The sequence below is a fragment of the Hyperoodon ampullatus genome, assembly GCF_949752795.1.
Source record: "Hyperoodon ampullatus genome assembly, chromosome: 3".
Lineage (NCBI taxonomy): Eukaryota > Metazoa > Chordata > Mammalia > Artiodactyla > Ziphiidae > Hyperoodon > Hyperoodon ampullatus.
Window position 1 is genome coordinate 179450866 of NC_136916.1, and position 21158 is coordinate 179472023.

The 21158-nt window shown below is 49.5% G+C and overlaps 1 protein-coding gene across 3 annotated transcripts in view; it reads right to left on the reverse strand.

Moving 5' to 3' along the window:
• BRF1 (BRF1 general transcription factor IIIB subunit) overlaps positions 1–21158 on the reverse strand; it is a gene marked incomplete at its 5' end in the record, with an annotated part of 70824 nt that overhangs the window by 39667 nt on the left and 9999 nt on the right. For 2 of the 3 annotated variants that reach the window (XM_079700203.1, XM_079700202.1), the window contains one exon: positions 3993–4166. In XM_079700203.1, the coding sequence (XP_079556329.1) occupies positions 3993–4166 (174 nt within the window). Of the gene's footprint in view, positions 1–3918; positions 4167–21158 lie in introns of all 3 variants that reach the window. The other variant, XM_079700201.1, reaches the window with a different exon arrangement.

Here is a 21158-nt window from a genome sequence, read left to right on the forward strand (position 1 = left end):
ATTCTTAGGTTGTCCCTGGGAAGGGAAGCAGAGGGGGAGGGGCGGAGAGAAGCAGGTAATGGTAGGCTGGGGAGAAGGGAGTCCCCAGCTGCACTGCCCACCAAGAAAGAAGATCCCCAGGTGAACCTGAGGAGAGGGACTGAAGCTCAGTCTGGAAGCCCCCCCCACCCCCCGCCCAGATCTGCAGACCAGAACCCGCTGTTAACAAGACCCCAGGCGTCTAAGCCTGGGAGAGAAGAAGATCTGAAGGTCGCGGTGGGCAGGACACGGCTGTGGCCGCGGGCACGCTCTACACAGAAAGGGTGACAGGTGACAGCAGCCTCCTGGCCTAGACCACTGCTAGGGCTCACCTGCTCATACACAGGCCTGCTAGCAGCTCAGCTGGCACCCAGTAAATACCAAAGACTTAAAAACTAGCTGTGGGCAAAGACACACCTCCCATGGATGTGTCTCACGAAAAGCTGCGATGGGACTTCCCTGGTGGCGCAGCGGCTAAAGCTCCACGCTCCCAGTGCAGGGGGCCCGGGTTCGATCTCTGGTCCTGGAACTAGATCCCACATGCATGCCACAACTAAACGTTCACATGCCACAACTAAGGAGCCCACGTGCTGCAACTAAGGAGCTGGCAAGCCACAACTAAGGAGCCCACGAGCCACAACTAAGGAGCACGCCTGCCACAACTAAGACACGGTGCGACCAAATAAATAAATAAATAAATAAATAAATAACTTCCCCGGCAGTCCAGTGGTTAAGACTTCGCCTTCAAATGCAGGGAGTGCGGGTTCAATCCCTGGTCAGGGAGCTAAGATCCCACATGCCTCAAGGCCAAAAAAATCAAAACATAAAACAGAAGCAATATTGTAACAAATTCAATAGGGACTTTGAAGATGGTTTATGTTAAAAAAAAAGGGGGGGGGGATTCCCTAGTGGTCCAGTAGTTAAGACTCTACGCTCCCAATGCAGGGGGCTCGGGTTCGATCCCTGCTCTGGGAACTAGATCCCGCATGCATGCCACGACTAAGAGTCCGCATGACGCTACTAGATCCCACATGCCACACAGAAGATCCCACGTGCTGCAACTAAGACCTGGTACAGCCATAACAGATAAATAATAAATAAATAAATATTTTAAAATACATAAATAAATAAATCTTTTAAAAGCTGCAGTAACAATCTGGACACACAGCTCGGGAAGACGCGCTGGCTGGGTCACCGGCCTGGCAGCAACAGGGGTGTCTGCTCACAGCCTGAAAGTTTCTGCCAAATGCCCACACAGGGACGGACGGTCTAGAGAGCAGATCTCTCCTCAGCCTGCCCGGGCGAGGGCTTTACCCTCTGTGGGTCGGGGCGCGGGGCGGGGTGGCGCGGAGGGGAGGCGCTGTCTGCAGGGCCGGTGCAGCCCCAGGCAGCAGAGACAGCAGGGCAGCCTGGGGCAAGGAGAGGAGAGTGAATGAAGCCTTCAGGTGCGCTCTAGGGGCTCGGAATTTACACGAAAGGAAAGGAGGTGGCACTGGCGGCGGTGGACACAGCAAGCCAGGCGGCCGGGAGGGTGAAGGCGCAGGAAGCGGGTGGGAGCCCAGGCCTGGCCAGGGCAAGTCTGGGGACGCCGCTGGGGGATGGGGGCAGGGGAGTGCCGTCAACCAGAAGAAGACAGAGAGAACCGTGTCACACGTGTGCCCCCCCGCCGCCCCCAAACGGCCATCCTGAGGGGACCACCGGCAGGCCCCCCAGCCAGAGCGCTGGACTCCCCGCACTCCGCTGTCTCATCTTTAACAGCTTCACAAGGTCAAAGTCAGGGCCACAAATGCACCTGTTCAACGTGTACACTGCAATGGTTCTTAGTCTATTTACAGAGCTATGCAAACACCACCATAATCTAACTTCAGGACAGTTTTATCCCTTAAAAAGAAACCCCCCCAACCCCCCCCGCGTCACCACCCCCAGTCCCCGGCACCCACGGATCTGCTCTGTCTGGATCTGCCTCATCTGGACGTTTGGTATTCAGGGAGCCACACAACGTGCGGCCTCCAGTGCGGCTCCTCCACGGGGCGCCGCGTCCAGGGTCACGTTCCTCTGCAGGCGGCACGCCGCTCCACCGTGTGGGAGGCACCCACCCCTAGGGTGTAGGCGAGCGGGGGCTGCTGTGGGCGGGAGGGGCGGGGCTGCTGGGCCCCGCTCACTCTCCTCCCCCCGGGGGCGGGGCCAGGTCTGGACCCCGGACGACGTGCCCGCCCCTTCGCCCCAGGGGGGCGGGAGGAGCGCGAGGCAGGGACCGGAGCGGCAGCGTCTCCAGAGCTCCGCCCGCCCGTACACCTGTGTAGGCGCCCCGACCGCCCCTGCGGCCTCCGCGGCTCCGGCTCCGGCCCGGGCCACGCTGAGCAGGCAGAGCGGGGCCCTGACCCGAGCGCCCGCACCTCCCTGCAGCCCCCCGGCTCCCCACCCCGCCTGAGCCAGGCCGGGGCAGGCCTCGCCCGGGGCAAGGCGGTGACCACGGACGGAGCTCCACTGCGCCACCTCGTGGGGCCGCCAGGGCGCGCAGTTTCATCCCTTCAAGCAACAAACGCTCCTTTTATGCTGAAACGGTACCTTTCAAAAACTGAAAGACATTTTAATGAAAGATTCTGATATTGAGGGTCGCCCACCCACGCACACTGTCTCCAGGGCCCTTCCAGCACTCCATGCAAACGGGAGCGACGGCCAGGCCACCCGCCATCGAAGAAAGCCTGCGCGGCACACGGAAGCAACAGCAGGGGAGGAGAGAGCTCAAAGAGGCCACCGCTCCCACGAGAGCCTCGCAGGGCCGCCTCACAAGGAAGGGTGCGGAGAACACGGAGCTGCTCCAGCTCAAACCATGACAGCAGAAACGCAGGCCTGGCTGGAAGATAAACTCTCCCAAAGCAGAAGGTAAGTAAGTGGGAAACAGGAAAGGAGACCAGAAGACAGGTCAGCAGGGCAGTAGAGTGAACAAAGAAGACATAAAGGGAGAAGCCACAGTGACTCCAGAAGCCGGAGACGGGAGGCCACGGGGGAAGGGCCGCTGGGGGCACGGCACGTGGACCTCTGAGCCTGAAGACAATCAGGAGGTGCTACAGCCCGGAGAGCACTGCAGCCGTCCCACACAGAGGACCCAGAACCAGGGCATCCGACTGTTCCACAGGCGCACGGGACGCAGGAAGACTATGGGCACCACTGTCCACGTGCTGGGGAGACCAATCTGCAACCCAGAATCCTGCCAGACTATCCCCAAAGCTTGGGCAGAAGGAAGACCACAAGAGGTCAGATGCTCAGAGGCGCCCGTTCTCAGAAGCCACGGGGCACGTGCTGTCACATAAGACGAGGACACAGGGCCAGGAGCGTGGGTCCTGCAAGGAGAGGCGAGGGGAGAAGAGACTCGAGGAGGCAGCGAGAGCAGAGGCCCAGTGGAGGGGCCAGAACGCCCGGAAGGCGGGGCCAGAACGCCCGGAAGGCGGGGCCAGGAAGCCCGGAAGGCGGGGCCAGAATGCCCGGAAGGCGGGGCCAGGAAGCCCAGAAGGCGGGGCCAGGAAGCCCCAGAAGGCGGGGCCGGGCAGCCCAGAAGGCCCTCTTCGGGAAGGCGCGATGGACAGAGTTCCGACGCACGCCAACGCCTGCAGGGCAGCCGAGAGTGCCCCAGCGTCCAGGCACAAGGGGCGAGCAGAGGACCGTGCTCTCGGAGGAGGCGAGGCTGGGGAGGAGGGGACGAGGTCAGCAGCCCCTCGGGACACCGGCCTGGCTACAACTGGCCAACCGCAGGAGGGTGCTGAAGAGTCCTCCCCAGGGGCCGAGGGGGGCGGGCACCCAGCTGCCCAGCTCCTCAGTCTCTGAAAGTCTCGGATCCGTCCAGACGGTTAATCCAACACGGCGCTCCAATTAAACACAAACACTAAGCTACTGGGACACAGATTCCGACAGCAGAGGGAGGCTGATCAAGAGCCAAGACGGGTCCTCCAAGAGGCCCCCAGACCAAAGGATACGCGGGGTGCCTTCCGTCCGGCACACCAGGTAGAGGCAGGCCGCGATCACGTGGGCCATCTTCCGGCCACGGGTCAGGTGCTTGCTCACGGCCATCTTGAAGAAGTTGAAGGCTGTGTCCAGGCAGTGTTGGTTCAGCTGCAGCTGGTTCCCCAGATGATGGATCTGACGCCTCCCTAGGACACAACATGAAACGTTACCGCGGGTTCCCAACTGTCCATTAACTGACAACTTTGTTAAAAATAAAAGGGTCACACGACCACCTCAGCAATTTGAGATGGAGAGTGAAGATTTACCCTTTTCCTTTTACACTTTGAAGTTCACTTTTTGCATGGGTTCCAGTAAAATTTTATGTATGGACACTGGATGCAAATTTCCTATTATTTCACGTGCTGTGAGACGCTCTCCTCCAGGCTGGAGTGGCATCAGGTCCAGGCCCAGGGGGCAAGGGCCCTTCTCAAGGGCCCTGAGCTCAGTGTGTCTGGAAAGGGCTCTGTGCTGGCCGGCCAGCCTGGTGCTGAACACCATTAAACAATATGGCCAGCAAGTTCCACACACTCAACCTCAAACGCCCTCTCCCCGTGGGTGAGCTCCCCAGGCTCTGCCTCCTGCTCCCACGGCCAGGGGGTGGGTCACGCCCACCCAGCCTTCCCTAAGGCCCCCACGCCAGCCTCGGTGAGGCCACGGGCAGCACAGGCAGATTCGGGGAGGGAGGGGCGCAGACCCTCGCACGGCCAGGATGTCAGCTGACCCGGGCCACAGTCTGCGTCCACACCTCTTCCTGAAGCAAGGCCTTCTCAGAAGCTATGGGCCAAAAGACAGCAGCAAAAGAGGAAGCAGACATGCTGCCCACACACCAGCGGGTCATCGTGGGCCATCCAGCACGCGGCAGCACGTTGCCCTCGTGAGCCGGAGCATCCACAGCTTCCTACGTCTCTGCTCCAGGCCCAGCCCACACCCACCTCCATGTGCCGTGTTGGCACGGCGGGCAGACAGGTCCCAGCACAGACTCCAGTTCCACCCAGTGTCCTTGGCACCCGAGACCCTCTCTCCTCTGGCGAAGGCTGCCCTACACTGGGACGGGGACCTCTGCTTCGCCCACAGAGAGCTAAGAGCCGATTCTGCTGCACTCTTTGACAAGGACCATGGGCTCAGGGAAGCGAGGGCGGTGTGGTGTCTCCTCCAGCCTCGTCCGCTAACGGTCTGGCCCCCACACCCCACACACGCCAACACTGACCGCCGGCCAAAGGTGGGCACCCGGGAGCCAGCGCCCCGGGGAGCTGGCCACAGGCATGCAGGCTGGCAGCCAAGGGACGGGCCTGACGACCATGGCATCAGGCAGTCAGCACGTCCCAGAAGCATCCTTGCCCTTTGTGGCCCTGCTCTCTTGACCCCCCGCAAAGCTCGCCTGGAGCCCGCGCAACTCTGAGGCCTCTGGTCAGGCTGAAGTGACGAGGGACCGCGCTCACCGCGCCAGAGCCGAGGCCGGGGAACAGCCGACACACTGACCGTCTGGACAGGAAGACAGGAAGGCTGGGCACTGGCTCCCCGTCAGCACTGCATGCTCTCACACCAGACACGCCAGACGGACAAACGCGGTCCACCCCGCAGCCCAGCCAGCTCAGAGGTAAACGGGGCGGCTGACATGAGACCTGCTCATGCCGGGGGCTCGCTCCCAGCCAGCTCCTCGGTGCGCGTTTGGGAGCTCCCACAACGGAAGGTGAGAGAGAGGTGCTCCCCAGAGGAGCTCACAGAGGCCAGGACCCACCCCACCCACCACACCACGGGCCAGGGCCCCCCCAGCAGCCTGGGGGGCTTGAAGTTATTACAGTAAGTTATAACATCTCTATTGCGATATAACTCACGTACTGTAACATTTGCCCACTTAAAGTGTTTACAGGCGAGTGGTTTCGTACGCTCACAGAGTTGTGCGGCCCTTACCACACTTGGGTGCATTTTCATCACCCAAAAGGAAACCCTGCACCCACCGGCAGTTACTCCCCACCCCCCAAATGAGTTTTTATTTCACGCAAGTTCAGCAGCACAGTTGGCAGACTGAACGAGTCATATGGCACAGGCGTGTGCACAGCTTTTAAATGCACGAAGATGGTATTAACAAATGCAAACTCATGTAAAACAGACTCCTGATTAACCAACCACAGCTTCCTCTCCTTGGAATAGTAAATGAATGCAAAAAGGCAACGCACTAGCACATAGGGTGTTCAAATTTTTGACATTTTGTAAAAATAAGGCCTGCTTCTCCCTTCGAGACGGTGGCCAAACAGCATCCTTCCAGGACTGTGGTGACGGCAGACAGCACGAGAATGAACACAGAGCAGCACGCGGGCAGGCAAGTGCCCCGGGAACATGTGGAAGGAGGGTCTAACCTGGCCCAGCTCAAGAAGCTAAGCCACGACACCACAGGGCTTCCCCCGGAAGCCTCCCTCGGGCCGGAAGGACCTTCACAGGGCCAGCCGGGCCTGTGCAGCTGGCCCGACTCACGGTGCACTAGCATGTCACACCCGTCCCCATGCAGCGACACACTAGAAGCCACTCCCATGATCACATCCAGGGGCACTCAGAAGCCAATGGGTGCCCCAGGTGGGCTACAGATGTAAAGAGTTCAATTTAAGACCCACATTCGTATAAACATGAACTAACAACTGAGAATCTGTAGAAAACGCCAACATGAAGAGAGAGAAACACCAAGCTCCACAAGCAGACTGCTAACAGAAGAGAGCTTTGCAAGCCCCATCATAACCTCAAAATATTAGAAAGATGTCAATTCATAGAAATGTATGAATAGGCTGTAATTAAAAAGACACAGTCCGGGGCTTCCTTGGTGGCACAGCAGTTAAGAATCCGCCTGCCAATGCAGGGGACACGGGTTCGAGCCCTGGTCTGGGAAGATCCCACATGCAGCGGAGCAACTAAGCCCATGTGCCACAACCACTGAGCCTGTGCTCTAGAGCCCACGAGCCACAACTACTGAAGCCCGTGCGCCTAGAGCCCGTGCTCTGCAACAAGAGAAGCTACCGCAGCGAGAAGCCCACCCACGGTGACGAAGAGGAGCCCCCGCTCACCACAAATGGAGAAAGCCCAAGTGCAGCAACGAAGACCCAACACAGCCAAAAATAAGTAAATAAAATAGTTATAAATAAATAAATTAATTAATTAATTAAATAAAAATAAAAAGAGAGCTAGGAGTTGGAGGAAGGGACCCTCCCAGAATGCAGCCCCAAAGGAGAAGGGCAGCTGTCAGGTGACAAACCACAGAGGGAGGCTCACAGCTGACATGGGCAGGCCTCTCCCTGCAGACAGGGAGCAGACTTCTAGGCAAGAAGGATTATTAGAAATAAAGAGGGCATGGGATAAGGACATATGAACACCACCGGAAGAAATAACAGTCCTACAGTGTGGAAATTAATAAAGGCAACCTCGCTTAAAACGGAGGCAGGAAGCCCTGAAGGGGGCGCTCCCACACCAGGCCCTCCTTCCCAGCTTGCTTTGCGCTTCTGGGCAGGAAGAAGCTGGTGCTGCCCCGGGAAGCGGAAGGAAGATTTTCTCCCGGCCCAGCAACAGCCCAGCCAATGAGAAACTGCCGTACCCTCAACTCTCAATTTCCTCCAATGGAGACTGGAAAACCTTCAAAGCAGCCCCGCCCAACTTCCTCCTCCCCCCGCGCCCCCCCCCATAAAGGAAGGCTCCTCTCCATCGTTGCAGGACTTGCCTGTGGTTTGCCATAGCTTGCGGGTCCCGAACTGCAATTCCCCTGCCTCTCCTGAGTAAGCTCATGTTGCTGGTAACATAACTGGCTGTTGTATTTGAAGGTGGGCAACAGTATGGACTTAATAACTTACCTTCAAAACATACAAAGTAAAACTTGACAGAACTAACAAGAAAGGGACAAAGCTACCTGACAGAATTCCGAAGACTCAAATGGTGCAGAGATGAGGGCCTTAGCACAAAAGGCGCTGCTGCAGGAAAGAACTGCTGAGGGCCACTGGGAGCAGCAGGCGAGACTTCAAGGAGAAGCGGGTATTGCACAGCCACAAGTTCCTCCCTGCAATCTTCCAGTAACGTGCACGTTAACATCCCCCCTCCCCAGGGAGGTGGACTCAGTTTCCCTCCCCTGTCTGAGTGCGGCTGGACTCAGTGACTTGCTTCTAAGGGACAGAGGATGGAAAAGAAACACGTGAGGGCTTCCCTGGTGGCGCAGTGGTTGAGAGTCCGCCTGTCGATGCAGGGGACACAGGTTCGTGCCCCAGCCCGGGAAGATCCCACATGCTGCGGAGCAGCTGGGCCCGTGCACCATGGCCGCTGAGCCTGCACATCCGGAGCCTGTGCTCCGCAACGGGAGAGGCCACAACAGTGAGAGGCCCGCGTACCACAAAAAAATAAAAAAGGGAACACATGAGACATTTTGTGGAGGACCCTGGCAGTGATCTAGGCCAACATCACCAGTGACAAGTCACATGACCTGAGGTAGCCCTGCTATGGGGCAAAGAGAAAGGCGCCACGTCTCTGTGGGATCTCCTCCCAGAATCCACAGCAAACTCAAACTGAGGAACCTTCTATAAAACACCCACCCAGGACTCTTCCAATGTGTCCAGGTTGGGAGAAACTGTCACAGATGGGAGGAGACTATGGAAGGCGAGGCTACACGCAGCCCAGGAGCCCTGACTGGACCCTGAAGCAAAGAGGGCATGAGTGGGCAGACGGGGACGGGGAGCCAGGTGTGCAGTGTCGTCAGCAGCCCTGTGCCACGTGCCACACCTTCTCAGCATGGATCACTGTGCCAAGGTTATGGACCATGTCTGCGTTAATGGGAAAACTGGGGACCGGAATGCTCAGGGTGCTATATATGCAACTCTGCTGTAAGTCTGCAAGTCTGACACTATTTTAAATAAAAACTTAAAAAAACCCCCACAGAACTAAAAGGAGAAATAGCTATCTCTAACACAACATGGTAAATCAACTATACTTCAACAACAACAACAACAAAAAACAAAGAAATAGCTATCTCAAAACTTGGAGGTTACAGCTAGACCAAAGCTTAGAGAAATGTACAGCTTAAATGCAAATATTAGAAAAAGAAAGCCTGAAAAACTGATGAAGTTTCCAACTTAAGAAGCCAAAAAATAATGAACTACACAGAAGATGTGGAAGAAAGGGAATAATAAAGAACAGAGCCCAATCAAATAGCAAACAGACAGCAGATCAACAAAGCCAAATTCACTCTTTGAAAAGATTAACACAATTGCTAAATTAATGAATTCCTAGCAAGATAAATCAAGAAAAAAAGGGATAAAGCATAAATTACTGATGTCAGGAATAAAAGGAGAACATCACTAAAAATCTAGGAAACACATTAAAAGCATAAGAGAATATTATGAAAGACTATGACAAAAAATCTGAATTTGAATTACTGAAACAGATATTAAATTGAAAAGCACATCTTACCAAAACTGACAAGAAGAAATAGAAAATCTAAGTGGTCCCAGTAAAATCCTATTTAAAATTGTCCTGTTAAAGAAATGTATCTGTAATTAAAATCTCCTTACAAGGAAAACTCAAAGCCCAGATGGCTTCACTAGTAAATTATTCCACACATTTAAAGAAACAGGTAAATCACACATAGCTCTTACAGAGAACAAAAAAAGAACAATGCATCGAGACCCAATGAGATTTATTCCAGAAATGTGGGGTGAGCTTCACATTCACAAAAGCAATCAGTGTAATTAATTACAATAACAAAATAAACACAAAAAATATATAACCATTTCAATAATACAAAGAAGCATGTGACAAAATGCTAACATCATTCTCAGTAACAGAGAAATACTGACCACTTCCCATCACTGTCAGGAATCAGACAAGAACACCCAATCCCACCATTCTACTCAGCACCTCACTGGAGAGCGTAGCAACACACAGCAATAAAAATGTAACAAAGCCCTGAAAATAAATGATGACCATAAAGACGGGAAAGAAAGAAGCAATAATGTCTAGTCCCAGACCACATGAGTGTTAATGAAGGAGAGACTTTATAAACTATTAGATTTCATAAGTAAATGAAACAATTCTCTGCAAATTGATCTATAGATTCGATGCAATCCCAATCAAAAAACCGGCAAGTTTCCTCTTGGAAACCAACAAGCTGATTCTAACATTTATTTTGAAACGCAAAGGAGCTAGAATAGCCAAGACGATCTCGAAGAACAACAACAAAGCTGGAGAACTTACACTACCACGTTTTCACTGCAATGCCCAGTAATCAGGACAATGTAGCACTAGCTCAGGACAGACAGACCAACTGACAGCAGTTAAAGAGTGTGTCTGTGGTGCCTTACCAGAGTCTGGAATTGACTCCTCTGTCTATGGTCACTTTATTTATGGAAAATGGACCAATGCAATTGACTAGGAAAGAATGGTCCCCTTGATAAATGGTGTTGTAACAACTGGATCTCCACAGTGAAAAATGCAAACCTCGAGGCAGCAGATCAAGATGGTGGAGAAGTAGGACACGGAGCGCACCCCCCACAGATACATCAAAAATACATCTACAGGAGCTTCCCTGGCGGTCCAGTGGTTAAGACTCTGCGCTTCCACGGCAGGGGGCGCAGGTTCGATCCCTGGTCAGGGAACTGAGATCCCACATGCTGCGAGGTGCGGCAAAAAATTTTTTTAAATAAAAAATAAAAAATACATCTACCTGTGAAACTCTCACAGAACATCTACTGAATGCTGGCAGAAGACCGCAGACCTCCAAAAGGGCAAGAAAATCTCCACGTAACTGGGTAGGACAAAAAAAAAGGGAAAAAAAAAAAGAGAGAAAGGAATCAGGACAGGACCTTGCCCTGGGAGGGAGCTGTGAAAGAGGAAAGCTTTCCACACATGGGAAGTCCCCTCACTGGTGGGGAGATCTGTCAGGACAGAGGGGAGCGCAGAGCAGAGAGAGACCTGCACAGAGGATCGGTGCCGACAGGCTCTCCACAGTCTGAGACACCCGTCCACTGGGGCCGGCAGGGGCTGGGTGCTGAGGCTTGGGCTTTGGAGGTCAGACCCTGGGGAGAGGACCGGGCTTGGCTGCACGAAGACAGCCTGAGGGGGCTGGGGTGTGGTGCGCCACAAATGAGGGAGTCCAGGAAGAAGCCTGGGCCCGCCAGAGAGGCAGGGCGCCGCTGTTGGGGGGCACACAAGGAGAGGAACAGGCCCACCATAGGAGCTTCTTTCTCCATGCTCTCACGCAGCAGGGCACCGCCTGCAAGAGCTCCAGGGGCGGGCGCTAGTCGCTGCTGCCATCTCAGACTTCAGAGGCAGTGCGGGCCAGCGCTGCCGAGGGTCCTGTGAGCAGGTGCAGGTCACTGCCCCCACCTTCCCAGAGCGTTGGCAGCCCACCACTGCCAAGGGTCCCTCAACCCGGTGCCAACCACTGCCCCATCTCCCCAGAGTACTTGCAGCCAGCTGCCTCCACCAGGGACCCATGACCAGAAGCCAACTGCTGCCCCGCCCCCTTGGGAGCATGCACATGGGCCATGCACCTGCACGCCCCTATCAAGGGGATAAAGGCCAGCACATGCTGAAGAAGGAGACAGCAAGCATCCAAACCAAGAACAGCCCTCATGCCAAAAAAATATTAAACCCACACAAGCTACACAGAGACGCTCCGGCATATAAATAGCCCTCTGAGACTACAGTAGATATTTGTTTCTCCTAAACTCACAGAGTAAGAGAAACATAAACAAAATGAATTGGCAGAGGAAGCACTCTCATTTAAAAGACCAAGAGAATTCCCCTGAAAGAACAAACAGGGAAACCTCTTCAGTCTAACAGACACCAGGTTCAAAAAGTCAGTAATGAAAATACTGAAAGAATTAAGAAAGGCTATTGACAGAAATGCAGATTACTGTAAAAAGGAACTAGAACTATAAAGAGGAGCAAAGAAAAATTAGAAAATTCATTTGCTGAGACAAAAGCTGAGCTAAAGGCAGAAAAGCAGAATGAATAATGCAGAAGAAAGAATAAGTGACCTGGAAGACAGAATAGTGGAAATTACCCAATCAAATCAGCAGACAGAAAGCCAAACAAAAAAAATGAAAGCAATATAAGAGACATATGGGATAATATAAAGCAGGCCAATCTACACATACTAGGGATTCCAGAAGGAGAAGAGAAAGGGGGATTGAGAATGTGTTTGATGAAATTATGGCTGAGAAATTCACAAACCTAGAGCAGGAAACAGATATCCAGATTCAGGAAGTATAGAGGGTCCCAAACAAGATGAACCCAAACAGACCTATACTAAGAAATATTATAATTAAAATGACAAATGTAAAGATAAAGAGAGGATTCTAAAGGCAGCAAGAGAAAAACAAAGAGTTAATTACAAGGGAACTCCCGTAAGGCTATCAGCTAATTTCTCTGCAGAAACACTGCAGGCCAGAAGGGAGTGGTAAAATACATTCAAAGTCTTGAAAGAAAAAACTCTGCAACCTACTGTAGAATACTCTACCCAGCAAGATTATCATTTAGAATAGGAAAAATAAAGAATTTCTCAGACAAGCAAAAATGAAAAGAATACAGCAATTACTAAACCTATCCTGAAAGAAATATTGAAAGGTCATCTCTAAATAGAAAAGAAGCAAGAAGATATAGGAAAGAGGAAATCACAGTTGGACAGTAAATCACTTAAATAATCCAGTAAACAGATCAAAAAGAAAAAAAAACCTATTTGTGAAAGCAATGATAGACACAAGGAACAGCAAAAGGATAAACATGAAGATGTAAAAAGGGACATCAAAATCATAAAATGTGGGGAAGGACAGTAAGAAAATGCAGATTCTTTTTCTTTATCTTTTTTTTGGGAATGTGTTTAAGCCTATATGACTATCAGTCTAAAGCAAGCAGATATAAGAAGGCGCTGACACACTTGAAAAACAGGGCAACCACAAATCAAAAATATACAACAGATTCACGAAAACCAAAAAGAACACAAGCATGAAAGGAAATCATCAAACCACAAAAAGAAAAACAAAAAGAAAGGAACAAAGAAGAAACAAAGAATCAACTGCAAAACAAGGTCTGAAATGGCAATAAATACATATGTATCAATAATTACCTTAAATGTCAATAGACTGAATGCTCCAATCAAAAGACACAGAGTGGCAGACTGGAGAAAAAAACAAGAGCCAGGCTTCCCTGGTGGCGCAGTGGTTAGGAATCCGCCTGCCAATGCAGGGGACACGGGTTCGAGCCCTGGTCCGGGAAGATCCCACATGCCGCGAAGCAACTAAGCCCGTGAGCCACAGCTACTGAGCCTGTGCTCTAGAGCCCGCAAGCCACAACTACTAAGCCCATGTGCCACAACTACTGAAGCCCATGAACCTAGAGCCTGTGCTCTGCAGCAAGAGAAGCCACCAAAATAAGAAACTCACACACCACAACAAAGAGTAGCCCCCGCTCACCACAACTAGAGAAAGCCCATGCGCAGCAACAAAGACCCAACACAGCCAAAAATAAATAAATAAATAAATTTATTTATTTTTTAAAAAAACATGAGCCTATAACACACTGCCTACAAGAGACCCACTTTAGGGCAAAGGACACACACAGATTGAAAGTGAGGGGATGGAAGTGAGGGGATGGAAAAAGATATTTCGTGCAAACTGAAATGACAAGAAAGCGGGAGTCACACTATTCATATCAGACAAAATAGACTTTAAAACAAAGGCCATAAGGAAAGATAAAGGACACCATATAATGATAAAAGGATCAATACAAGAAAAGGATTTTACACTCATCAACATATATGCACCTAATATAGGAGCACCCAAATACATAAAACAAATACTAACAGAGATAAAGGCAGACAGGATAGGACAATAATAGTAGAAGACTTTAACATCCCACTCACCCAATGGACAGATCTTCCAGACAGAGAATCAATAAGGCAACAGAGGTCCTAAATAATACAACAGTTAGACTTAATTGATACTTTCAGGACATTACATCCAAAAAAAACCCACCAGAATACACATTCTTTTCAAACGTACATGGAACACTCTCTAGGACTGACCACATACTAGGGCACAAAACTAACCTCAACAAATTTAGAACTACAGGAATTATTTCAAGCGTCTTCTCTGACCAACATGCCAATGAAACTAGACATCAACCACAGGAAAGAAATGAGGAAAAAAAAGACTACAGAAGACTAAATAACGTGCTACAAATACCTTAAGACAGACAACAATGAAAGCACAACCATACAAAATCTATGGGATACAGCATAAGCAATTCTTAGAGGGAAGTTCATAGCAATACAGGCCTTCATCAAAAAATAAGAAAAGTCTCAAGTAAACAACCTAACCTACCACCTAAAAGAATTAGAAAAAGAAGAACAAACAAAACCTAAAGTCAGCAGAAGGAAGGAAATAATAAAGATCATGGAGGAAATAAATGAGATAGAGATTTAAAAAAATAGGAAAAAAAATCAGTAAAACCAAGAGCTGCTTCTTTAAAAGGGTAAACACAATTGGCAAACCTCTGGCCAGGCTCACCAAGAAGAAAAGAGAACCCAGATAAACATAATAAGAAATGAAAAAGGAGAAATCTCAACTGACACTGCAGAAATACAAAAAAAAAATAAGAGAATACTATGAACAATTATACACCAACAAATTTGACAACCTAGAAGAAATGAACAACTTTCTAGAAACATACTGCCCACCAAAACTGAATCAAGAAGAAATAGATGATTTGAACAGACCAATCACTAGAAGTGAAATAGAATCTGTTAAAAAAACAAAACAAAAACCTCCCTACAAACAAAAGTCCAGGACCAGATGGCTTCACAAGCAAATTCTACCAAACATACAAAGATGAATTTATACCAATCCTTCTCAAACTCTTCCAAAAGAATAAAGAGGAGGGAACACTCCCAAAGACATTCTATGAAGCCACCATCACCCTGATACCAAAACCAGACAAAGACACCACCAAAAAAGAAAATGACAAGCCAATATCTTTGATGAACACAGATGCAAAAATTCTCAACAAAATATTATCAAACCGAATCCAATAACACATAAAAAAGATCATACACCATGACCAAGTGGGATTTATCCCAAGTTCACAAGGATGGTTCAACATTCACAAATCAATCAATGTAATACACCACATTAACAAAAGAAAAGTCCAAAACCACATGGTCATCTCAAATGATGCAGAAAAAGCATCTGACATGATTCAACATCCATTCATGATAAAAACTCTTACCAAAGTGGGAATAGAGGGAACATATCTCAACATAATAAAAGCCATTTATGACAAACCCACAGCCAATATAATACTCAACAGTGAAAAGCTAAAAGCCTTCCTGCTAAAATCTCAAACAAGACAAGGATGCCCACTCTCACCACTTCTATTCAATGTAGTATTGGAAGTCCTAGCCACAGCAATCAGACAAGAAAAAGAAATAAAACGTATCCAAACTGGAAGGGAAGAGGTAAAACTGTCAATACATGCAGATGACAGGATACTATATATAGAAAACCCTAAGGACTCCACACAAAAACTACTAGACCTAATAAATGAATTCAGCAAAGTAGCACAATACAAGACCAACATTCAAAAATTGGCTGCATTTCTTTACACCAACAATGAAATATCAGAAAAGGAATGTAAAAAAACAATACCTTTTGAAATAACACCAAAAAAACCCTATATATATATATATATATATATATATATATATATATATACACCTAGGAATAAACCTGATCAAGGAGGTAACAGACTTATATGCTGAGAACTATAAAGCATTAATAAAGGAAATTAAAGAGGATTCAAAGAAATGGAAAGATATCCCATGCTCTTGGATTGGAAGAATTAATATTGTTAAAATGGCAATACTATCCAAAGCAATCTACAGATTTAATGTGAACCCTATCAAAATACCCATGACATTTTTCACAGAACAGGAACAAATAACCCCAAAATTTTTATGAAACCATAAAAGACCCAGAATTGCCAAAGCAATCCTGAGGAAAAAAACACAGCAGGAGGCATAACTCTCCCAGACTTCAGACAATACGGCAAAGCTACGGTAATCAAAATGGTGTGGTAGGGCTTCCCTGGTGGCGCAGTGGTTGAGAGTCCGCCTGCCAATGCAGGGGACACGGGTTCGTGCCCCGGTCTGGGAGAATCCCGCATGCCGCGGAGCGGCTGGGCCCGTGAGCCATGGCCGCTGGGCCTGTGCGTCCGGGGCCTGTGCTCCGCAATGGGAGAGGCCACAGCAGTGAGAGGCCTGCGTACCGCAAAAAAAAAAAAAAAAAAAAAAAAAAGGTGTGGTATTGGTACAAACAGACTTACAGATCAGTGGAACACAATAGAGAGCCCAGAAATAAACCCATACACCTACAGTCAATTAATCTTCGACAAAGGAGGCAAGAATATAAAATGGGAAAAAGACAGTCTCTTCAGCAAGTGGTGCTGGGAAAGTTGGACAGATGCATGTAAATCAATGAAGTTAGAACACACACTCACACCATACACAAAAATAAACTCAAAATGGCTTAAAGACTTAAACATAATACATGACACCACAGGGACTTTCCTGGTGGTGCAGTGGTTAAGACTCCATGCTCCCAATGCAGGGGGCCTGGGTTTGATTCCTAGTTAGGGAACTAGATGCCACATGCATGCCACAACTAAGAGTTTGCATGCCACAGCTAAGGAGCCTGCATGCTGCAACCAAGGAGCTGGCGAGCCGCAACTAAGGAGCCCGAGAGCTGCAACTAAGGAGCCCGCCTGCCACAACTAAGACCCGGCACAACCAAATAAATAAATAAATAAATAAAGGACATGACACCATAAAACTCCTAGAAGAGATCATAGTCAAAACATTCTCTGACGTAAATTGTACCATTGTTTTCTTAGGTCAGTCTCCCAAGGCAATAGAAATAAAAACAAAAATAAACAAATGGGACCTAATCAAACTTACAAGCTTTTGCACAGCAAAGGAAACCAGTGGTAAAGAATCTGCCTTCCAATGCAGGGGACTCGGGTAGATCCCTGGTCAGAGAATTAACATCCCACGTGCCGCGGGGCAACTAAGCCCTCACGGCACAACTACTGAACTCATGCACCTCAACGAGAGAGCCCATGTGCCGCAAACTACAGAGCCCATGTGCTGCAAACTACAGATCCCACGTGCCACAACTAGAGAGAAGTCCAGCGCCGCAACAAAGAGCCCAAGCACCACAAAGAAAGATCCTGCACACCTCAACAAAGATCCCGCGTGCCACAACTAAGACCCAATGCAGCCCCAAAAAATAAAATAAATGTTAAAAATAAAGAATGTAAAAAAGTATTTTAAAAAAAAAGAACACACAAGGCAGCCAAAATTGGAGATGCCAAACGTCCATGGATAGGAAAAGCAGATAAATAAGTTGTGGTATATTCACAAATGAAATCCTACATGGCAGTAAACAAACTGCTGATATACACACACCAAAAGGACATTCTCTGTGATTGTCATTGTCTGAAGTAGAAAACCAAGTAAAACTAATCGACAGTGGGGAGCTTCCTGGGGTAAAAGAAACATGCTCAACCATGATCTGAGCCCAGGCCTTAAGTCATACACGTTAATCAAGCAATTCACTTAAGGCTGGTATATTTTACGCACTTTACTATACATACGTTATACCAAGAAAAACAGACAAACCAAAAGAACAGAATAAGAAGTTTCCCTGAGAAATGTCTCCCATGTGAAAGGGCTCATCAAGTCAGTGACCAATGCTCCAGCCTAGAGGCATTTCAGAACTTCAAAGATAGAGAGAAAACCCCAAAAGGTCCAAGTTAAGAAAGAAAAAGAGAGTGAGACGGAAACTCAGATTGGACCAAGTCCCCTCCCTGGCGCCCAGGATGCCCTTTCCACGCTAAGCGGGGCACCCGCTCCAGCCCCTCCCAGGCACCCAGACGGAAGACAGAGTCCAGGGCTTCTCTCTCACTGAGCTGCACCTCAGTTGGGACCTGAGCTGCACCTCAGTTGGGACCTGAGCACGTTCCCCATAAACCAGAGACGGCCCAAGAGAGGGACCTGCGCGGGCACCACACCTCCAGGGAGGGAGGGGGGCCAGGAGGCGCAGACCCCCGCGTGAACAGAATCACAATCCAAGCCGTCTGTTCCTCTCCCAACTCTCTTGTTTTCTAAGAAAGGCACCCAAAACCTAACACAAATAGTAACAGCTGAAGTTAAATCTATAGATTTCAACCCAACCCAACAGACTGGGGGCGGGTGGTGGGAAGTGAAAAGACAGGAGTCTTCCCCAGGGGAGGACAACAGGCCAGCTCCGGTCCGGTCCAGAGAAAAGAGGTGCCTTGTGGAGAGATGGCCCCCCTCGGTCCCTGCAGCCCCCACCCACACAGAGACAGGACGATAACACAGGGGGAGGCAGCCGAAGACAGGAGAGGACACCTGCCACGGTGGGCGGAGGGAGGGCCAGACCCTCCTCAGGGGCCAGGCCACTGACCGCTGACCCCAGGCAGGAGCCCCCAGGAAAGGTGTGAGGAGGAAGACAGACTAGGCTGCTCCCCAGGGCTCTGGGCTTCCCCGAACAGCTGAGTGGGCTCCACCTCGGCCTCAGACCTCACCGAGCCCGTTCCGAGGAGTCCGTGAGTTCTGCTTTGATTTTGTACTTAAACCAAGGGCTATTTAAAGTTTTTTTTAAAATTAGGTGGGTTATTTCTCTTTCTTTATTGCTAGTTTCCAGTTTTACTGCCATGAATATGTCTGCATGAATGCTGCTGTTTACAACTACAACTGATTTGAGTCTGATGTACCACCTATTCTAGGTTTTTGGAAATATATACGTTCTTTTTGTTTTTTTTCCATTTATTTTATTTTTATTTATTTATTTATTTATTCATTCATTCATTCATTCATTCATTCATTCATTCATTCATTTATGGCTGTGTTGGGTCTTCGTTGCTGTGTGCAGGCTGTCTCTAGTTGCGGCAAAGTGGGGGCTGCTCTTCGTTGTGGTGCGCAGGCTTCTCATTGCGGTGGCATCTCTTGTTGCTGAGCACAGGCTCTAGGTGTGAGGGTTTCAGTAGTTGTGGCACATGTGCTCAGTAGTTATGGCACATGGGCTCAGCAGTTGTGGCTTGCAGGCTCTAGAGGTCAGGCTCAGCAGCTGTGGTGCATGGGCTTAGCTGTTCCGCAGCATGTGGGATATTCCCAGACCAGGGCTCGAACCCGTGTCCCCTGCATTGGCAGGCGGATTCTTTTTTTTTTTTTTTTTTTTTTGCTGTACGCGGGCCTCTAACTGTTGTGGCCTCTCCCGTTGCGGAGCACAGGCTCTGGACGCGCAGGCTCAGCGGCCATGGCTCACGGGCCCAGCCGCTCCACGGCATGTGGGATTTTCCCGGACCGGGGCACGAACCCGTGTCCCCTGCATCGGCAGGCGGACTCTCAACCACTGCGCCACCAGGGAAGTCCGGAAATAGATACATTCTCTATAGGGAATAAACTTCTTCATGTGCAGAAGATCTTAAAGTCAGCCACAGAGAAAAAGAAAGATTATGTGATAGTACCAGCTAGAAGAAAGCAGGTGGAACTAGGCCAATACAAGCAGGATTGAAGGCCAGAGCACTACTTTAGCAATGGAGGCTCAGGCTACCAGCCAGGAATAATTGTGAATTTGTGTTCACTAAGGAGTTCCCTGGTGGTCTAATGGTTAGGATTCTGGGCTTTCACCACCGTGGCCTGGGTTCAATCGCTGGTTGGGGAACTGAGATCCTGCAAGCTGCACAGCACGGCCTAAATAAATAAATAAGTTTGTATGCGCCAAACTTGTATACACATAGTCTTAAAACAGGCAAAACAAAAGACCAACAAAACTATGGGGAGAAATGGACAAATCCACAATCATCATGGAGATCTTAATATGCCCTTTCAGTGACAGACAGACAAGCAGAACCAAAACCAGTGAGCACTGGGAGAAAATCTGACCCAAGTGACATGTACAGAACACCCCACTTTTTGCAGAAAAATATTTTCAAGTGCCCAAACTGACTGTATTTGACCATATGTTGGGCCATAACGCAAGCATCAAATCATTTCAAAAGACTGAAATCCAACAGAGTATGAGCTGTAAACACAGAAGAATCAAGCTGGAAGAGCCAACAACACTAATAAACCCACGGGGTCAAAGGAAAAAGCTCAATGGAAAATTTAAAACATTTTGATGCGAGTCATAATTAGAAGCCCACCACCTGCCCTCACGGTAGTCAGCCGACGTGGATGTCAGCCCTACTGGACTGGGGAGCTGCTGGCCGAGTCTGTGCTGGCCACTCCCATCCACAGCAGCAACAGGAGGTGGGTCCTCGGGAGCCAAGGAGAAGGTGACCAGCATATAGGTAAGGATGCTGGACCTCACCAAGCCCATCTTCCCAGCGTGCAAGTGAAGATCGCGGGGCTTAGGGACACACCCAATACGGAGGCACTCTTATGTGCCATAACATTCCTGACAGCGTCCTCACAGAGTGTCTGAGAGGTCCCAGCAGAGGGTGTCCCTGCCTGAGCTGACCACAGCCAACATCACACTTAATGGTGAGAGACTGGACGCTTCCCCTGAAATCAGGAATAAGACACCTGGATTCACCGTGGTGCTGGAGGTTCTAGCCAGGGCTGTCAGGGAAGAAAATTAAAAGGTGTCTAGCGCTGCCCTGGTGGGGCAGTGGTTGAGAGTCCACCTGCCGATGCAGGGGACATGGGTTCGTGCCCCAGTCCAGGAGGATCCCACATGCCGCGGAGCGGCTGGGCCCATGAGCCATGGCCGCTGAGCCTGCGCGTCCGGAGCCTGTGCTCTGCAACGGGAGAGGCTGCAGCAGTGAGAGGCCCGCGTACCGCAAAAAAAAAAAAAAAAAAATGTGTCTAGATTGGAAAGTATAGCAAAGCTCTATCTATTTTCAGATGTCGTGATCTTATATATAGAAAATTCTCAGGAATCCACTAAAAAAACTATTATAATATGTGGGTTTTTCAAGGGCTGCAGGATACAAGATCAATATACAAATACCTCTCATATTTATTCTATACACTGGCAACAAACAACCAAAAAATGAAATGAAAAAAGCAATTCAATTTACAATAGTCAAAA